We start from the raw sequence: 13,963 nt of genomic DNA on the forward strand, positions 1-13,963 counted from the left end.
AGAGAAGAAGAGTTTGGATTTGATATCCCGCTTTATCACTACCCAAAGGAGTCTCAAAGCGGCTAACATTCTCTTTTCCCTTCCTCCCCCACAACAAACACTCTGTGAGGTGAGTGGGGCTGAGAGACTTCAAAGAAGTGTGACTAGCCCAAGGTCACCCAGCAGCTGCATGTGGAGGAGCGGAGACGCGAACCCGGTTCCCCAGCTTACGAGACTACCGCTCTTAACCACTACACCTCACTGGCTGGGCCGCCCAATTTCAGCTGCTAGCCCTACCCCCTGTTCCTGAAAAGGGGCAGGGTTGGGGATCCTCTGGAACAATATGGGATGTGGAGTGGAGAGTTGTAGCAGGGAGGGAACAACAAAAATTGGGTACCCTGCCTTGCATGAATGTAAATGCTGTCTGCTGGCATACCACCAACACCACTGGGTGAAACCCAGTTTTCCTTTGATTTTTGGCATAATTATAACGCTACAACTAATAACTGTACTAGTTAGGCCTTTGAACTATGAATTTGCTTTTAACCTATCCAGTAGTATAGATGTTGTCACTGATGTTTTTACTGTTGTCATAGTTTTTAGATGCTGTATAGCCTCATATTGTATGTTTATGAAAGTGTAATTTAGAAGTAGCTATAATAAAGAAATAATAATGTTGGATATATAGAAACAGCTTTACCTCTCCTTGCTTTCCAATTTTATTGAGGGTCTCCTTGCATTGAAGTCCTCTTGCATGACTCCCTGAGTATTAGTGGGACGGTTTATTTGGATTTGGCTTGCTCTAGCCCAGTAAGGCTGCCGCTGGTGGTAGCAGCAGCCGCTGGCTTAGCTTTTGGCCGCTGGTGGCTTGGGCAGCCACTTCCCAGCCATGCCGTGACTGGGAAAGCAGCACCAATGGCAGGTGGCTGGTGGGGCACTATGCCAGCCCATCCCCGCTGAAAGCTGAGTCAGCTGCCTGCCTGGTGCAACTGATTTTAACATAATAGATGGTGTGGACTCAGTTCCCCAAACCCCCAAATGCTGTACCTTGGAATATGGCAGGGGAAACTATTGATTGGTGGGGGGTGGCTGGGGAGAATGCATAATAACTGGAAACAAATAATGCATTATTTTAAACTTTTGTGTTGTATGCTCCAGAGTGCAATTTTTCTTGAGTGAAATTAGTAACAGATTCCAGTTGGGGGGGGGGATAGACTTAACAAATGCACATGGGCTCTCAAAGAGAAAACATGGAACTGATTGTCAAACCCTAGTATTGGTCTCATGGCCTGAGGTGGAAATGCTTGGCGGAAACAGTGAAAGAGTCGTGAAGAGTCAGAAAAGAATATTGAACTGGGCTCTCCATCCTTGGCTTGTTGTTTTCAACTTTTAAAGATTTTAGGCTTTTCCTGATAAGAATACATGCAGTGGTGAATAAGTTGTGTACAGGACAGATGTATTTATCCCATGTTTGCAAAAAACAAACAAACGTGCGTGCGTGCATGCATGCAAAATTTGGGTGCTCTTATTGGGAGATTTGAACCTTCCTTTTCTTTTGGTTAAAATTGCCTGCCCGATGTTGGTCAAGGACAGCTCTATCATCCCTCCATTGCTAGTTTTCCAAATTGTTTCTCTAGAAAACTGCATTAAGAAGGAAGCCAATGTGGTTCTCTCCCCTGCCCATTTTGCTCCACTAATGTATTTATGAACCACGTCATGTTGCAGAACGTTGTGTTCATCCAAAAGAATCACTTGATACATGGAGTCATTTTTATTGGTTGTTCCCTTCGGGCAGCACAAACTGTGCTACACTGTAGACAGATGATGCTACATTAGGAATTTGGGGAGGAAGAGCTTAATTTCAGCAGATCAAATACATGCATTACTTTAGAGAAGCTGTTTTATCTGAACTGCCTTTAAAAGGGGGGGAGAGAAGCAGTAGAAGCAGCAAAGGAGTCCTCCTCCTTCCCCTCTCCCTGGCACAGAGAGCATTTATGAATGAAGCAAGAAATACTTTTCTACTGCTGATAATTGAACACTCTGAATTTTTTGCTTTTCATTTGCATGCAGATTTCAGCAATGTGCCTGACGTTACTGCAAGTCTGAAAAGAAGCAGTACGAATGGCACTCTGGACCAGGTACCCCAGAAGGAGCAGCTTGAGTTACCTTTCCAGGTAAGAGCACTTCTTAAAAGCCTAGAGCACAGTAATCAGCAAAAAGTATTAGAATACTTGCTGACAGCTCTTATACATGATATAATTTAGCATAAAATTCTGTACTCAATTTTGTTGTTGTTTAGTCATTTAGTCGTGTCCGACTCGTCCTGACCCCATGTCTTCTCTACTCAATAGCCTCACCTTAATCTGTAGTACATTTTGGAGTCTGACTGCTATACCTGTAGGAAAGCATCTGTTTTTGAGGAGGCAAAATGCATTTTAATGTGTCATGATAAAGATGAACGAAGTCTGTCAATGATGGTTATGCTTGGTAATAAATTGTCAGGTACCACAGCCTACAAGCTGTGTATTGTTGTTGGCGAAGTGCTGGACTTACTGCTGGGACTCCTGGTTTCAAACTTCCTGCGTGTTGAATGCAAATGATTTCATTTCATTCTTAATTTGCATATTGCCTTTATATACAACTATGATCAAATGTAACACAAACAGGAATCTTGCCAGAGTGAATGAGATAAGAACTGTCTATCCTCTAGATCAGGCATGGCCAAACTTGGCCCTTCAGATGTTTTGGGACTACAACTCCCATCATCCCTAGCTAACAGGATCAGTGGTCAGAGATGATGGGAATTGTAGTCCCAAAACATCTGGAGGGCCAAGTTTGGCCATGCCTACTCTAGATGTTGTCAGTATTTTTACTCCTTCAACTGCTCTTGAACTTTGGCTCGTCATTTTTAGGATTAAGAGGATCATAGTTATTTAGACCATGACTTGAATGGCTGTTCATTTTTGTATACCTCTATCATGTGCCCAGTCAAGTGAATTGGTATGGGTTTACCCCAGGTTTGGTTTGGTTTGGTTTGGTTTGGGACTGGTCAGCTAGATCAGCACCTCAGTGCACAGGAGGTTTGTGAGAAGTGTGTAGGTAGGGCTAGGAAAGAAACTATTTTGGAAGTGTTGAGCATTTGAGGGGCCAAAAGGTGTGTTCTGACCAGTATGTACATACACTGGTTTCTATGGGCAACTCGTTTCTCTTCTAAAGCACATTTAAAAGTAGTTTCTCAAAGCGAGCCAGGTGATGCCCTATCCACACAACGAGGCAAGTAGTCTCAGGTTGGGCATCAGCAACATCTGGAGGGCTACAGGTTTCCAAGCCCTGTCCTACCCAGTGAGTGAATTTAGAATTAAGTGTCATTGAAATTACAGTCAGCCCCTCAGCCACATTTGGGCCATGATAGCTGCTAACAGAAGCTCATGGAGGAGAAGTGAAGAGCATTAGGTAGTACCTGTATCTCCTTCAAGGACTTCTGAAAGCTCAAGGCTGCAAACGCGCACACACTTCTGCCTGACATCTTGTGTATTTTCTGAAGGAAGCAGTTGCATTTGTGTATGTGTTCTCTCTCTCTCTCTCTCTCTCTCTCTCTCTCTCTCTCTCTCTCACACACACACACACACACACACACACGTATATCTTGTTCCCCAACCCATCTGTGCTCCTTGCCTTCTTTCTTTGTCTCCTCAACTTCTGTAAGCACTGGCCTCACCTGACAGCTGATTCATGGCATTTTGAAACTGCCTGGACTTCTACAGCCATGCCTGTACCTTACCTGCAAACTCCTCCTTGGTCCCTGATGACAGCTAGTGGTTTTCCAGTGCCTACAGATGAGGTCAGCAGTGAGCACCAAGGGCTGTGGCAACCCCACATCACCCAATGCCATCTCAGAGAAGCAGGGGTTGATGCGTCCCACAGGCTGTTTGCCAAATGGCAGGTTGGTAGCCAGCAGTAAGGTCTGTCCTGGGCCCTCCTTGAGGACAGAAGCGATAAGCAGCTGCTCGATTGTGCCCAACCTTGCGTGCCAGCCATGGTTGGCTCTACCCTTTGTCTTTCATCTTCTTTTATCCAGCCCTATTCTTGCCATGCCCTCCCTGATTTCAAACAGGGCTGCAGGCAATAACTGCATCCAAAAAAATCCCCTTTCACCTTCAAAACTGCATTGCTACCAGTCGCTTTTCTTGTCCGTCACACAAATGATTTCCTCTTCCAAGTGGAGTGTTACTTTCCACACTCATAAGAAATGGAACTACTTGTGCTTCAGCTTGAGGGAAGCTCAGTTTTCAGGCAGTTGTAGGTATGTATGCATGTATTTTATTTTTGTTGATTCTGTGCCATGAGGTACCCAAAGTGACTTAAGAGCCAGTGTGGTGTAGTGGTTAAGAGCGGTAGACTCGTAATCTGGTGAACCGGGTTCACGTCTCCACTCCTCCACATGCAGCTGCTGGGTGACCTTGGGCTAGTCACACTTCTTTGAAGTCTCTCAGCCTCACTCACCTCACAGAGTGTTTGTTGTGGGGGAGGAAGGGAAAGGAGAATGTTAGCTGCCTTCGGGTAGTGATAAAGCGGGGTATCAAATCCAAACTCTTCTTCAAGCAAGAAACGATACTAACATCTTACCAGACAGTAATAACACAAAACATTTTTTAAAGCTACCAAACAATAGAAAAACCCCCTTCAAGCCAGCAATCAACATACCATATACCAGTGATGTCCAAACTTTTTTCAAAGAGGGCCAGGTTTAATGAAGTGAAGGGTCGTGAGGACAGACCAAAGGGCCAACCAAAGTTGTTGTCCTTTTTTAGGATTGTAGTTGTTGAGGTGTTTTTTTTTTTAGGATTCCTCCCCAGGAAATAAACTACCACAGGTTTAAACCAACTGGCGGGCCGGATTAGGCCCCCAAAACGGACTTTGGACATGCCTGCCATATACTATTTAAGAAGGGCTTGGGGTTAAAAAAAAAAAGTACTTTCATCTGCAAATGGAAAGCAGTTTGGGAGTTAAGCAGATCTCTTTGACATTAAATTCCTGAGATTGGGTATAGATCTCTTGTTGGTTTTAATATGGGCAGAAGATGAAACGTATCTACAAAATCTCACGCCCTGATTTCAAAGGACAGGAAGTGCTCTATGAGAGAAGATGCTTCTTGAAAGAACACCTGTTGCCCTTGACATGTAGGATGACCTTTGAGACACCAAAATGTCCAAGGGGAAAGCTACTCGCACATACACACTAGCAGTCAAGGAAGCTGCAGAAAGAGGTATAACTACTTAGCATAATAGTAGAACAATTATGGGAACAGACAACAACAAATCAAAGCAGAGTCAGGTCTTACTTGGATGCTGCTTGATTACATAAATCAGTTGCTTGTTTTTCTTGGATGTGTTTGATGTTTTTGTTATTGAATTTTTAGCAACTGTTAAATTGCAGAAAAACAAGGGGGAATAGCTGGCTATAGCTCTACTTCTGTTTCCTATGTATTTCATTACTTGACAGGACCCTAAAGTGTTCTGCTAAGACAAAACCCAACAGAAGAATTTTTCCAAGGCCCAGGTGGAGAGGGCCACCTGTGCATGTTTTTGGTACTCCAACCTAGTTTTACTTTTTCCTGAATTTTGGTAGCTCTTGGAGCCTACTATGACAACCAATTCGGCATTTGGAATCCATGGGGAAGAATTACCCTCTGCTGATTTGCAACTGTTCTAGGCTGTGACAAATCTGGTCATGTGGATTTTCTTCTGTGTGTCATGTTCAGCTTTTTAGTACAGCAAAGCAAACCCTCATTTTAAGGCGGATTCCAATGCCATGCTAAAAATCAAATTGTCTGGCTGGCAATGCTACATTCAGTTAGTTTGTGCCATACTGAAGTAGCCAGAAATCATTATGAGCTAGCCAAGTTTCCACAGCAGCCACATGACGATTAGGTTGTGGAAACAGGCCCTCAAAGCACTAGTTTCAAGTTGTGGCTATATTGCATGCAATTGAAACACCATTAACCAATTTTGTGAATGCCTATTTCTGTGATAGAATTTTTTATTTTGTGACTCGCACTATAATGAGAGGTTAAATTGGCTGTGAAACCATAGTCCTTATTCACACTGTGAGATTGCAGCTTTTCAGCACAGTAAGGGGATTTTTGCATATAATCTTTAATTAAAAGGTTCTGGACTTTCTGGCATAAATATGGAGGGAAAAAGGAGCTATTTTTTATGATGACCAGCTGAATGTGTGCTTTCATAATACATCTAGTGTTTGAAAGGTGGTCAAGGAAAAATACAAGGAATAAACAGAGAAATATATTAAACGAGAAAAAAAGCACTTGAAATCTAGTAGGATATACTATGCCTATTGTGTCAAGTCTATAGCTCCACTTTGTATTTTAGTCTTCTGGGCTTTTAGCCAAATTAATTAAGGGCACACAATCTTCCCAGGCTTCAGTGAGGTCCAGTAGATTGCTTACAAGTCTATTGGCTGCCATCACTTTGCACAGGGCATAGTTAAACTGTGGAATTCAGTCCCACAAGAAATAATGATGGCCTCCAACTTGGATGGCTTTAGAAGAGTTTTAGCCTTATGCTCCATGAAATTGGTCTGTCAATAGCTACCAGCCACAGTGACTAGCTTCTGCTTCTAATATGGGACACAGTTTGCCCCTGAATGCATTGCCAGTGTCAGTATATCCCCAGCCCAGACAGTATATCTAGAAGGATACCAAGGTCAATGGTTTTAAAAGCTGCCGAAAGGACCAAAGATAGTTTCATAGAGTAACCAAAGCAGTTTCTGTTCCCAAACCAGACTGAAATGCATCTAGAAAATCAGTATTGTCTCAGAGTGCATGGAGTTGGCCAGCAACCACCTGCTCAAACACCTTGCCCAGAAAGTGAATGTTTGCAACTAGCCTGCAGATGTCAACATCTTCTGGGTCCAGGCAATGTTTTTTATTTTTAAAGGGCAATCTAATGATTGCCTCTTTTAAAGAGGCTGGGTCTGCCCTCTTTCTTGCACTGAGACACATACAAGCTCCTGGACTCAGTAGGACACCCCCTGCCTATTTGATGTGGTAAGTCCACACGGCTCGTGTCCAGCACATTAGTCTTGCATCTTTCATGAAGCTGTATTATGGCTTCAGACTAATTTCCACAAACGTTTCTGTGAGAACCCCCACTCTGTAGTTTCAGACCCCAGTTTTAGCCATCTGGTTCTACAGTGTTGTTCAGTCCAAAGGGAAGTCTCAATCCATTCTTCACCCTTGGCCCTATCTCCTTGCTCAAAATAAATAAAGTGGAGATAGCTCCATTGTCTCTGTTCCCTTGCATTTGTTAGTTCTTCTTTTTAAAAAACAAACAAACAAAAAGAAACTCCCATCAATATGTAATTTGATGACTAAAGGAAAATAACTGCTTATCAAAAGAATTTCTGCTTCCATTGTCCTCTGCTCTGGAAGCCTGGCAATAACAGCAAATTTAGTGGAATGGCTACACATAGAAGCCGTTTATTTACAGTGCTTTTCAGTGCAAACCGTAAGTTGTCCTTTACATTCCTTTGCATATGTTACTTTAACAATTAATTGGAAAGGTACAGGGAAGTGTTTCTTTATAATTGTGTTTGTGTATGCGTGCCCATGTCTGCTGACATGTTTGGTGCTATTGTTCAAAATCCAATAACACTATTGTTAGAGCATTTTGTCCTAGATAATGTTGCTGATGTTTTAAGCAGTTAAGTAAGGATGTTCTAGATTTTAAGATGCAGTAGGGGAAAAAATGGTTTGAGACTTGAACCACCAACTGTAGCAGTGTCTTTGACAGCCCTACAATTTCTGCAAACGGCTTATAATCGAATGCCGGGTTTTTGGTTGGAGGGTGCCTATTACTGTCAGAGCAATTTGTATGACCCTGTCTGTCTCCAACAGATGTGTTTGTGTGGGGTGTGTGTGTGTGTGTGTGTGTTGGTGTGTTGGGGGGTGCATTAGAAAGTAGTCTTGCTGAAAAGATACTGTGAGCGGAGGCAGAATGAGCAAAATGATGTCTCTTTTCTTTTCCTAGCCTTGTTTTAGACATCCTCTTCATGAGTAGCCTTAAGACTTTCATAGCAATATACTATTGAAAATGCTTGATTTCCACCCCAGCTTATATTTCTGCATGACTTCATTGAGTGCACTTATGTGAAAGTACAGCAGAAGAAGCATCTTGGCATTATGTAATATTGTTAAGTGTGGGACTATGTAAAAACATGATGTGAAGAAGACAGTCGTGACGCTAGGAGGGTTTCAGTGCAGGCTGGAAGAACAATCAATTTGAGGATTATTTCGTGAAACAGGGATTGCAAGAAGTGCTCAGTTCCTGGCAGACAACAGCTTTAGATGTCATCCCCGAGTCTGGAAGGAGAAAAATATTATCTGACTCTCTTTCCTTAACATATGTAAGTAAAGAAATCAAAATTGTAATTAATCTAAACTCCACAAGTAAGTGTGCATGTGTGTGCGTGTGCGTGCACATAATGCACAAGCGTATATCTAAGTTTGTTTTTCTCCTTGCTTTATAATTTAAAGCTTGAGCAAAGTAATACACATATTTTTTAAGCTTCTTTGAGTGTAAACTTATTTCACAACTTTTTGGGGAAGGAAAACCTTGCTCTTACCGTACTAAACACATTTACATTGACTAGCACTGCTCTGCTTTTGCAGCTGAGGTGGTGGATAAAGAAAAGGATTTCTGTCTGCAAACTTAAAAGCAAATTAAGACAAAAAGCAACTGAAATGGTGCTTTAAATTTTCCAAAAAGGAAGTTGTCCCCCCCCCGTGTGGAATTTGTAAATCTACATTCTCTTGATGATGATCCTTAAATGTTGTGTTTCTTTCCCTTGAACTTTCTCTTTGTGGGAGTTCCAACTGCTTTCTTTTAATAAGACACTTCTGTTTTGCTTCAGAACCACAGTGCAGTTGTGTATTGCAATGTTGTGGATATCATAGATAGAGAGATAGTAAGACTTCAAACTATGTTTCAAAGCTGTTTTATGGTAATGACACATACACTCTACAGTTGTTGCCTTGAAACTATAACTGAGGACATTAAATAACAGAGGACATTGAAATACCTAAGGATGAAGTATAATTGCTAAGCGAACTGTTTGTGCTTTGTTGAATCATATCTGAGGGTCTGTGTGCTCTTTGCTTTTATGTAAAGGCTGATATATACTGAAAGTAATCAAGGTCAATAAATTATCTATACACTAAAATGCCATGTTCTACATGTTGCCTGACAAGATAGTAGTTTAAATGCTTCTTTGTCTTTGTTATGTATATAGGTTAGAAGTTAAGGATTGAATCAAACTAAGTTTTACCCAGAGTAGACTCACTGAAGTTAATGAGCCTAAGTTAGTCATGTGTATTAATTTCATTAGATACAGCCTAAGTGTTTTGCAGCCCAGTCCTATACATGCTTACTTGGAAGTAAGTCCCCATGAGTTCATAGGATTTCAGACTGAAATGATTCTGATAGAACAGGGTTGGCTAACTTTTTTTAGCACAAAGGTCCCATTCACCCTTGGCCAATCCTTCAAGGGCTGTGTGCTAGCATGTGGCCAAGAATTGTTGAGGCCAATCCATGCTTTCACCATTACACTCACCACATACACTGGTTGCATTGGACATGCCACATGTGCACGCATGACATACAAAAATACAAGGCATGCATGCACACACACACACACGCACACACACACACACACACACACTGGCCCCCTGCTCACCTTATTCAGGCAGATCAACTAGGTAGGGAGCATAAAGTCACCCCCTTGCCACTCACCAACTTACCATATTTTCCGGCGTATAAGACGACCCCCAACTTTTCCAGTTAAAATATAGAGTTTGAGATATACTCGACTGCAGATTCTCCACCCGGCGTATAAAACGACCCCCGACTTTTGAGAAGATTTTCCTGGTTTAAAAAGTAGTCTTATACGCCAGAATATACAGTAATACATCTCTAGAGGTGGATGGCATTCTTAAAGTACTCATGTGAAATTGCTGGACTATTTACAAAAATGTGCAACTTACTAAAATCAGTCTACATATCAGGGGATTAGAGAGATAGCTCTCTTAGGTGAATTGGTAGAAAGTGACATTAGAGCTGGAATTGTTAAAAAATAAATAAATGGGGGGTGTGCATGCAGGAGAGCTAGATGAATCAGAATGCCTTTTGCAAAGGGATACCTGCAACACCAACCTTTTAGAATTATTTGATTGTAGGTTTACACAACTCCCCAGTGCATTAAAAGTATATATTAAGGGCTTGCATGATTGTGCCAGCTTGCGCTATCCAACACTGCCACTTCGTGCAACACCCACGTCCCTTCCAGCTGCATGTGGGCCATGTGAAATGGCAAGATGCACATACATCTCCTCCATGAAAGGTAAAAATGCATCTGTATAGATTTAAGGTTGCTTCACATGGGTGCTTCACATACAGATATTGGCAACATGTGAGGGGATTCATGTGTGTACACCACCCTTCATCTGTAGATCTCAGGGTGGTTTGCAACATAAAAATAGAAGATAAAAAAACACTAAATACGTAATAAAAACCCTTTGATGAGCGGGTGCATTCGAAGCAATGAGAGAGGGAGGGTGGGAGATTCAGTGACAAGTGTGGCACTGAGGAGAAGAGGCAGGCTGAATCTAAGCCCGAGGAGCAGACCTGCATGAAGACTCTGGCTGTTGACCAATCAGGCCCGCTCCCTGGAAGCCCACCTCCAGGTCCGCCTGTGATTGGCCAATTTCAGGTGAGTCTGGACTTTGAATTCCCAATGGCCAATGAGAAAGGATCTTCCGCCATTTGTTGGGCAAAATTCCCAGAGCCATGACCACAGCAGCGGGGGCAGCGCTGTGCTGCAGTCTCCATGCCACTAAGGTGAGGGGGCTTTCCTGGTAGAAGCACGATGAAAAGTGGCAAAGTTCTGGTGGCCAGAAACTGACGATCAAAAATAAACTCTGTGTTTTCTGTTTATCTGCTAACCATTGCAAGAAACGGCTGTATAATGTACTTGAATCCTGAATAAAAGTGCTGTATAACTGGAACTTGTTTTCTGGCATTTTTGAAGACTTGTTGATCCAAAGGAAAACATAACCAGTTCTGTGTTTCTGTTTCTGTGTAGCTCATAAGCCAAGTACTTGCTGTAATAGGAAGTTTTGCCCTTGAACTCCTGTAATTGTTGACTTCTGAAAATTTATATGAGCAAAGAAAAGAATCCTTGATTATTACTCAAAACGGTTAAACTTCAATAAAAGCTCCTTATCAGCCACTGATAGGGGGCCCCATTCCTGTGATCTTGAATCACCATTGTTACACTTTTACTATTCCATAATAAGTTCTTTTTACTATGTCAGTGGAACACATTTAATGTTTCAAACCAAAAATGTGGTGTCTTTATGTTAAATGGCTTATGAATAGCAAAGTCAGAGAATTCTTAAAAGATATGAGTGATACCGAGAATGAATTCTCAGTGGTTACCATAGTTTCAGACTCAGATCCCTAGGAAGTGGTTATGGAACAAGGCTCTGTCACTCTGTGTAATTATAGTAAAGTGGAATGTTGTTAATATGGGAATTCATCAAACATTTAAAATAAAATAAAATAAAATATGTGCATTTAAACATCTTCACACACCAAGCCACTAACTTTCTAATGTCAAATATTTTAGCCAAACACACCCACCCACAAGGTAGTATATAGATTTCAATAGTGTCAACTATTTGGGAAAATTCAGTTTGGGGTTGCAAATAAATATTTCATGTATTACAATCTAGGATATTTTGTGGGCTTCCTAGAAGAAAAACCTTCAAAGTGAATTTTATTATATATTGGCAGTGTGTAGTGTGTCACCTAAACTTTAAACTGTGGTTAATCTTACGGTTTGAGGTCAGCCTGTTTTAACAAAGAATGGTTAAAACTGGCCGCAGTATGTTGGAGTTTGGACATAATCAACTCCTTCCAAACTCCTCACAGCCATGGCAGTGAAGGAAATCTTCATGCCTTGGTTGCCTCCTGGAAGCGTATGTTAGGCTAGTGTGGAAATAGAAGGCAGGACCTTTTATCTAGTCCAGCAGAGTTTCTCTTACATTTACAAAGCAATTTGAATGGCATCTTGTTTTCCAATTGTACTTGTATTTTCCAAGTTGCAAGATGAAGAGATCATTGAAATATTTGATACAAAAATGGTTGCAATTTGTTAATTAAGAGCTTGTGCCAGCTGCCATATGGTTAGCTTTTAATTCATGAAGCTGCTAAATCTGTTCCGCCTCCAACATGGAACTGAAGCATTTGCTGTATACTTTGAGCAGGAGTGAAGACACTATTGACTCTAGAACTATGCAGCCTTTTCCAGTCATGGCGTAACAAAGTGTGGGAGTGTTTTTCAAGATTACTCTGTTGGAAGAGTTGCATATCACACATTGCTGTATTTTCCCCCAAATGCACCAAATGGAAAAAGTGGGTTTCACTTAGTGAAGGATTGCTGAAGATGAGGTTCATCCACATACTGTATTGTATTTAAAGGGTAAGGGGACCCCTGACCATTAGGTCCAGTCGCGGACAACTCTGGGGTTGCGGCACTCATCTCGCTTTATTGGCTGAGGGAACCGGCGTACAGCTTCCGGGTCATGTGGCCAGCATGACTAAGTTGCTTCTGGCGAACCAGAGCAGCACACGGAAATGCCGTTTACCTTCCCGCTGGAATGGTACCCATTTACCTATTTGCACTTTGATGTGCTTTTGAACTGCTAGGTTGGCAGGAGCTGGGACTGAGCAATGGGAGCTCACCCCGTTGCGGGGATTCGAACCGCCAACCTTCCAATTGGCAAGCCCTAGGCTCAGTAGTTTAGACCACAGCGCCACTAATTATAGAATCATAGAATCATAGAGTTGGAAGAGACCACAAGGGCCATCCAGTCCAACCCCCTGCCAAGCAGGAAACGCCACCAAAGCATTCCTGACAGATGGCTGTCAAGCCTCTGCTTAAAGACCTCCAAATTAAGAGAAAGGCCTTTTCTTACTGGGGTGTCTTTGGGCTGATTCTCATATGCATATACATCCCTTGACAGCTAACCATTGAAAACCTGTCTGGACTTGATGGCACATTCACACATGCTATTCATCTCTTGATGTTGCAGTTATTAAGAGCTGGATGTGATCTGTCAGCCAGCATTTGCACTTCATTCTTTGTTCAGTTTCAAGAGCGAAAGTTGAACCAATTGCATTATTGAATAGCAACAGGAAAGGAATACTCGTGTTATCAAATTACATGGGTTCTAATCTTTCTCCGTCCCTTTAATTTGGGTTTAGCTAATATGTTGTCCTCCAGATGTTGTTGGACTCCAGCTCTCAGCAGCCCCTGCTAGTGTGGCCAGTGGTCAGAAATTATGGGAGAAGTCATCCAACAACATCTGGAGGGTACCACATTGACTACTCATGGCTTAAATGTTTATTCTTCCCATTTGCACTCAGCACATATTTCAGACCTAGACAATGGCCTTCATTCACACTAAAAAGAGCAATGTACAGAATGGAAAGAGAATCTCTAAGGACTTGGCCAGATTTATCTCACGCATACCCTCAGATCTACAATGACATTGTGCAAAGCCATTCTGACAACTGCATCTTTCTGATAAGGCTAGGGAGCAATGGTGTCATGACTACCATGGCATCATACGTCATCCCTTCTATTTTGGGTTCCAGTTATACAAGCAGCCAGTTATTAGACGTCTTTTAAAAAATCACGATGAATTGCATTTATTTTTCAGAAATGAAATTATTCTATATCGCTTCAATTCAACATCAAGTATATTCTCTTTCTGGTGCTCAGCCACAGCTACATTAGGTAGTTTCAGGCAAATTGCCATCTTTCAGCCTTAATTCCCATTCTGCCAAAAAGAAAAGAAAAGAAAAGAAAAAAGAATAATAGTGACCTATCTCACAGAATTTCA

The 13,963-nt window shown here is 41.9% G+C and overlaps 1 protein-coding gene across 3 annotated transcripts in view; it reads left to right on the forward strand.

The window, feature by feature from the left end:
• Positions 1 to 13,963, forward strand: part of TIAM2 (TIAM Rac1 associated GEF 2) — a 127,475-nt gene that overhangs the window by 89,811 nt on the left and 23,701 nt on the right. For 2 of the 3 annotated variants that reach the window (XM_033144041.1, XM_033144040.1), the window contains exon 16: positions 2,050 to 2,153. In XM_033144041.1, coding sequence (XP_032999932.1) covers positions 2,050 to 2,153 — 104 coding nt within the window. Of the gene's footprint in view, positions 1 to 2,049; positions 2,154 to 8,244; positions 8,404 to 13,963 lie in introns of those variants that run through there. The other variant, XM_033144042.1, reaches the window with a different exon arrangement.

This window comes from Lacerta agilis, chromosome 3 (genome assembly GCF_009819535.1).
Source record: "Lacerta agilis isolate rLacAgi1 chromosome 3, rLacAgi1.pri, whole genome shotgun sequence".
In the NCBI taxonomy this organism is placed as follows: Eukaryota; Metazoa; Chordata; class Lepidosauria; order Squamata; family Lacertidae; genus Lacerta; species Lacerta agilis.